At 38.6% G+C, this 7603-nt stretch overlaps 1 protein-coding gene across 1 annotated transcript; it reads left to right on the top strand.

The window, feature by feature from the left end:
* Positions 1-2830: 2830 nt before the first annotated feature.
* Positions 2831-6632, top strand: LOC133982044 (uncharacterized). Its single transcript, XM_062420942.1, has 5 exons — positions 2831-2897; positions 2984-3088; positions 3191-3530; positions 3631-3913; positions 4520-6632. Exons 1-5 carry the CDS (start codon positions 2839-2841, stop codon positions 4702-4704), a joined length of 972 nt encoding a protein of 323 aa, XP_062276926.1. The 5' UTR covers positions 2831-2838; the 3' UTR covers positions 4705-6632.
* The last annotated feature ends 971 nt before the right edge of the window (positions 6633-7603 follow it).

Raw genomic sequence — 7603 nt, 5'->3', positions numbered from 1 at the left:
TTGCTTTTAAAGGAAATCAATGTATCAACCACAAAATATTAACTACTAAAAATGAATAATTATGGGTGACTTTTGGGGTACAAACAAAGGCTCCTCTTGCATTGTAAATGTATAAGTAAGGAGACAGGAAAAAATCCTATGAAAAGCAGATGGAACAGATGTAGGTACAGAACTAATGCGAAATACCACAGCTGTGAAATACTGCCTGGAAATTTTGTATGCAGTTCGGGTGAAAACACAGAGTTTCTCAAACCCTAGCTGAGACACCACCTGGGTCTCTCTGTCATCTGACAGTTAATTGTTGGTAACCCAAGGCTATGCCAAGCTTCAGTCCCTGATGCGTCAAAGCCACGGCTTGCTAGAATATTGATGTTGTAACATGCTGGCTTCCTCTTGAAATGTTACAGTTAGTTTAGTTTAGATGAAAAACACCAATAACCCAACAAAGTAAAATGAATGACCAAGCATTTCAATTTCAGGCTGCATTTAGTACAGTACAGTTAGTATATAGAAACATCTACTTTTTCTTCACCTCTTTGTACTTTGCACAGCATAGTAAAGTCTGCATTTTTGTTTCTGAAGCAGACCAAGCCAAGCCATGTGTCTTTTGTATAATATGTGATAAATACATATTTATATACATCTATACTGCTTTGTGTTAAACTACAATAAGTTGTAATAGTTCAGTCTAGGATTGTACAGCGTCTACGTTTTTGCCTACTTGCCAACAATTGTGATTGTGTGAATAATGTTGGCATATAAGCATCCAAACGGTCTTTGTGAACATTATCAGACAGGGCCGACCCTAGGATTTTGGTGGCCCTGAACAAGATTTTATTTGTGGCCCCAAAACACTTCCAGCACAACCACCAAAACTACCAAATCACACTCACTGGGAAATTCATGTATCCAAAAGCTGAAACATATACAAAAATAAACACAAATATATAAATAAATAAGAACAAATAATATATACAAAAAACCCTAAAAGTTATAAAACTAAGCAAAATATACAAGAAAATTATTATATTAACCCTCCTGTTGTCCTCGAGTCAAGGAAGGAAGGGAGGAAAAAGGAAGGAAAGGAGGGAGGAAGGGAGGAAAGAAGGACAGAGAAAAGGAGGAAAGAAGGAGGGAAGAAAGGGGGATGGAGGGAGGACAGACGGAAGGAAGGAAGGGAGGAAAGAAGGAACAGTCAAAACAAACAGGGTCAATTTGACCCGGGAGGACGACACAAAGGTTAAGAGGAGGAAAGACTCAGAATTATTGCAGTGCCCCGTCACTATCTAATGATGTTATCATTGTAAAGGCTGATGGCTACAGGTACAAAGGACCTCCTGAAAATATTTTATGTACATAACAAAGCTACATTACATCAGATTTTGGTCAGAAAAGAAGAACTAGATGGGGGCTGACAGGAAAGTACAAGTCAGGACACTGCAGGGGTTAATTTTCTCCAGCAGGTGGCAGTAATGCGGAAATATAGATAACAAACGCCATTAAACACCACGGGAGAAGAAGTAAGTGGTGAACATTTACCCAAAGAAGAACGAGGAGGAAGAGTTTGCTGATGTTGGCTAAGTGGTTTGTGTTCTGACGGTTGTGACAAGTTGGAGACTGTTTTTGGACGAAATGGAGGACCACACTTATTCAGCAGCAGCAAATAAAGCGATGGAGCGTGTCTTGTTGTCGTCGGCCAAAAAGCGAAAATACGAAGAAGCCAAACGGATTCGGGACAGGCAGCGGCAGAGAACCAGGATCAACATCGGGATGGCCTTCCACAAATGGAAATCACTGATGAGGGACAAATTTTTCCAGACTGACGCAGAGTTTGCTTGTTTTCTGCTGGACATGTAATTAAAACCACCCGTTTAAATAATAGCTTTAGATAGAGCATGGTCATGAGCAACACAAGTAACCTCACCTTTCCCCTCCCCTGTGTCAATGCTGTGACGTGTACACAATCTTACATTTATGTGCCAAAATTAGAAGTTGTCTTTATTAATTGGACCCAAAATGATGCTTTGGAGTTCATATCAACAAACAACTAACATCACCAAACTGTGCAGCATCTATCAGTGGGGTCAAATATTGTTTACTTGCTCCATTTTTATACAAAAAGGGTGCAATGTAGTTTGTTATTGATTTTTTTTCTACTCTTTTTTTCATTGTGGCCCCACAGCCTCCACTTATAGCTACATGTAGTACATTGGGCCCCACAATGAACCCCAAATTGCTCCTGATGGGCTGCACAAGAGTGTGTGAGTGTGTATGAATGTGTGTTAGATTGGCACTTTGCATGGCAGCCTTTGCCAGCTGTGTTTGTGTGTGTGAATGGGTGAATGTTGACATGTATTGTAAAGGGCTTTGAGTCAGGCCTGTCACGATAACTACTACTACTACGATATATTGTCTCAGAAATAATCGTGATAAACAATATTATTGAGACTGACATTATGATAATATAAATAGCATAATAATGTCACTTAGCTCTTATTTTCTTGTTTGTTGCTCTTGTGTCTTTCAGCTATGAGAGAGCTCCTGCCGCATTGACAGCCACAAGTGGACAACCTTATGAAGTCATGGCTCCAGCAGCATCTAACATTGGTGATTCTAACGGAACAGACAGGCAAGTCATTGCATCGCATCCTAATATGTTTGATTACAAAGAAAAAAGTTGCTGATTAATGGGTTTTTCTTTCTAAGTTTATGTTTACTGTTATATCTCCATATGTGTGATGTAAAGAACAATACTGGTCAATACGTTATCGCTTTATTTACATACTGTATTCATGATTTATATATTTTTAATGTTTTTATTTCTACAGTTTACATGACATGAGCTTTGCTGAGGAGGACATGGAGGGAAATAGTTGTAATGACCCCTTGAACAGTGTGTGAGTAAAAGTTTTGATGACATTCATTAATATTTAGTGTGCTCTTTATAGAAATGGTTGTTTTCTGAATATGCCCTTCTTTACAGAAATGACTCGGCAGATGAAGGTTCTCCTTCCTTCCATGAAAAAGATGACGATGGAGAGACGGACGATAGCTCTGATGAAGAGGATCGTCCACCAAATTGTATAGGGTGTGTTATCGGTCAGTTTTTAGGTTGCTGATGCTGCGTGGCGGTTGTTTGTTTTTTTAACAGTTTGATTTACACACATCTTTTCGTGTTGTGCCTCAACAGATTGGGTGGAACATTGAAGAAAGGACCAACACGATATCGAATTATTAGAATAGGCGGGACTGCGCATGACAACCCTGCACGTGAAAAGCTTCCCACTGAGCCGTCCCCCTGTAATCCGGCACCCGTTTTCCCGGGAAAAAAACATGTGCTTAGTGAAGATGACATCATAGGTGCCCGAGCTTCAATAGTATACGAGAACTGCCTTAGACAACTGGCAACGTTTCTGATCCTGCCTGTGGGTAAATGTAAACGCCTTTTGACGACCGGTGTCATGTGCAATCAAGACGCCCCCTTTGAGATCAACATCACGTCCAAGGGCACAGCTACGAGTATCGAGTGGGTAAGTCTCGACACTCGCAGTCCCTTAAAAACGATCATTTCTAGTGAAAGCTAATGCTGTTTGTGCCATTTTGTAATCATTATTTTGATTTGACTCTTAGATCTGCCCCAACGGACACAGCTTGTGGAGTTGGAATTCTCAGCCCGTCATGAAGTTTGGGATGCAGGCCGGAGATTTTCTGTTGTCTACCAACATTTTTTTGTCCGGCAACACTTACGCAAAGGTCGCCCTCTTGTTCAAATATATGAACATGGGGATGGTGAGCAAAAACAGCTTCTACTCCATTCAGGACATGTACGGCATCGACCCAGTTAAGGAATTATGTGAAAAGAGGAGGACCGAGGCCCTCGATCCCCTTCAAGAGAAGGATGTCGTGGTGCCAGGTGCGTAGCTTCAACTTTACCATCTTGTATAAGTAGCAGTATTGTATGTACAGTAAGCAACTAAGTCATATTTTTTGGTTTCTGTATTTTAGTTTATTACTTTCTTCTCAGCAGAAATTACAGTCATAGATATCCCAGTGATTTGAAAGTTTGAAAGTATAGTGGGCTTTGATCTGGACCTGATCTAATGTGGTCTGGTTGGAGAAATTTCAGTGAAATCGTCCTTTTTTCTGTTCTCATAAGCAAAATAAAGGTTTCACAAATCTTAAAGTGGGTTAAACAGTGTCGTTAGGCCTGCCACAATAATTACGTTATCAACTTATCGTACAATAACGTAATTATCAACATCATCATGTCTATATATGGACTTATCGTATGATACATGGACATGACTTTGATCATTTTTTGAACTCAATATTGCCACACTTCACATTAGCAGCTATTCATTTCACATTGGCTAAAGAAGTAGTGTCCTCCATTCCTCACTGTGTACGTCCTGAGTGGAGACTGCAGAAGCGAGCAGTGCAGCTTATATGGAATTAAAGGTAAATAAATCCTTTCATTATTATGAAATAATAATACTGTTTCCCCATTTTATCCCTGCAGAGATCCCACAGCAGCCTGTGTGTAAGGAAGAGGAACAGGACGAAGTTCCTGTTGACCAGCAGCTCCATAACCAGGTGAGCAACTCCGGTCTGCATCAAGAGGAGCCAGAGTCTCCACAGATTAAAGAGGAACAGGAGGAACTCTGTGTCAGTCTGGAGGGAGAACATACTGTAGCAGGAGATTGAAACTTTTTATGTCGACTCCCGCTTGTGAGGATAGCGACAACAGTGAAGATCAGACTCTGGATTTGAGTCCTGATGAAAATCAAGAGCCCAGGAGAGACAGAACATTGCAGTTAAAATCTCAGTGGTATCCGAGCCAAACGGGGACGAACAGCTCCTCTCTCAAAACTCTCCTATCGCTGAGAGCCGAGATCATAAAGGAAGCAAACGCGGACACTCGGGATCAAGTCTTTAATGTGACACTTGTGGGAAAAGTCCAGATTCCACACACAGCTGAGAGTCCACACATCCCCTGCAACACCTGCGGTAGAAGTGAAGTCACACAAGGACACACACACACAGAAGCTTTACTCATGTAACACGCTGTGAGCTTAGCGAATTAAAGGTGCAATTAAAGGTGAGAGTCCTGCAACACCCGTGAGAAAAGTTTCAGATGACCTTCTTGAAAAAACAGAGAAGTACACTCACAGGTGAGAAGATACAGACACAGGCGAGCAGCCACACACATGTAACACTAGCGGGGGAAAAGATTCTGTAAGCAGGCAGCAATAAAACTACAGATGAGAGTCCACACAGGTGAGAAACTGTGTCGTTGCAAAACTCGTAGAAGGGATTTCAAACTCGGACATGACTTCCACATAAGCGAGTAGCCTTCTGTTTGTGAAACACTGGAGAGATTCAGTTTGTGAATCACGGATAAAACACAGAACGTGTAACGGCGGCACATGTAGAAGAAAACGATCCATAATTGAGCTGAAACTCTTGTACGAAAGTGTCCACAAAGTGAATGAAATACACTCTTCTAATAGCAACACTTTGTAAAGTATGAGGTCCCAATTAACAGTATGGAAGTTGTACACTGTCAAAATGACTATCAAGTTGTTGTTTTTTCCCTTCATATTACTGTGTTACTTATTTTACTGTTAGTAACACTTTGACAGTTCTGGTTTAATGTCGACGGTGCTAATTCTTATAGTTTCAATAAACAAGGAGCTTTATTTAGTTCAGAGTGATCCACGTACTCCGAGCAGATTTCCAGGAAATCAAGGTTTACATTTGATGTTGACATCTCTGTTTTATTTCACTGTACAATAAGTTGCATTAAGTTTGAATTTGTCTTGGATAGGGCTGCACGATATGGACAAATTATCGTATCTCGATGTTGAAGACAAATATCTCGATATCGATATGATATAAGATATGACTATGATTTCCCACTTGTTTGAAATTTAAAGTGTAGCAACAGTGAAAATTAAGCATTCTTAAACAAAACAGCATAATAATACTAAATGGACATAGTGCAGTTACTCAAGAAAAATTGTTTATTAATCACCACAGACCAATAACTGTCTTAAGCTACATTGAAATAAAAACAATTCTACAAACTCTAATTTGTAACAATGCTTTAACAAATTTCAAATGTAACAACAGTGAAAATTAAGTCTTTGGCTGCATTAAAATAAATACATTTAAAATAATAAAATATATTAGGGGGAACATTTGACTGAATTGAATTATATCTACATATCGATACGATAATGATATGTCTTTTAGCCCTATTCTTGGATAAAATAACTTAGCAACAGAGCAGGGTTGTGATCTACTATACTGATGTCATTTCTTTGTTTATTGTCAGTATGTTCCCAAACTTGGGCTGTTGGGTTCTGTTAGTTTCTACAAATGTTAATGATTGACCTGTTAAATGTTTTTCACTACCTCAGTAATGTGACAGATGGTGAGCTTCTCTGATGCCAAAATGAGAAAAACGTCAAGTGCTGCTGGCTTAATTAAGTTCATACCGTCTGTTTTGTTCTGTTTTAATCATTTTTATTTATTTTTTATGCCCCTAGTTTAACTTGGGTGATGTACTGGTGTTGTCAACACATTTTATTAACAATAAAATATTTTTTCACGACTCCCTTTCAGACTGATATTCTTCACTAGACTGACTGGATGATTACAGTAACTCAGAGTGTCATGGACCTAAGTGTTACTAGACATAACTATTTATTTTAATATTTCTTTTCTTTATGAGGTGATAATATAAGGATGCCAGATTTAAAACAAATCCTGACGCTATAACTAAATTATGTGAGATGTTTCTTAAGCCATCAGCTCCTAAGAAACATTATTTTTATGTAAGTATCTTTCCAGTAATAGTGATAATTTACACAGGTTTGTAGATCAATAATTAAATCTGCTGTATTATACTCTGGTTGGCACGCTGCCTTAAAAGTCTAAGATTATAGTGAAATTATATACAGTAGTATATCCTAAGGAAATGTTATTATGAAAGCTCAAATGTGAGGGAATAATCTATTACTTTTTAGGTGACTTTCCCTTTAATTTTCTCTGAAATTTTATGTTAAGTATGTCAAATTGTATATAATATTTGCCTTTAATTAGGCTTAGTCAAGAAAATTGAGGACATAATACATTTGGATTTTATATGGAGGGTTTCTGCACATACCTTGTTTTTTTCTATAATTAGTCTTTAGGTTTCCTTCATATATTTATAATTGTTGTTAACCTAAAAAACGTGTCTCTGCTATCTCCTTGGTGTAGTCTGGGTTAAAATAACCGTTGGTTACATCCTCATCCCCTGCTCACATATATGAGCTGCAAGAAATCTCTAAGAGTTTTCATCATTTTGGCAGTATATTATTAACAGTTTATCACTGAAGTCGTACTAAGTGGTGGTGCTGGCATACTGAGGTGCATTATATTTTGCCCCTCTCATGTATGTTAATGGAGTGGACAAAATATTAGGAACACCATTCAATATAATGCTCCCTATTACATCACCATCACCCACTATGACCTCAGTAATAGACATAAAGCAGAAGTATCACCTTCCTGACAATGTCAACAAAAACTGAAAATTAGAATTTATAGCAGAGCT

The sequence above is a fragment of the Scomber scombrus genome, chromosome 6, assembly GCF_963691925.1.
Source record: "Scomber scombrus chromosome 6, fScoSco1.1, whole genome shotgun sequence".
NCBI classification, from domain to species: Eukaryota; Metazoa; Chordata; class Actinopteri; order Scombriformes; family Scombridae; genus Scomber; species Scomber scombrus.
Note: the sequence above shows the minus strand (reverse complement) of the source record. Positions and strands in the feature narration are given on the sequence as shown.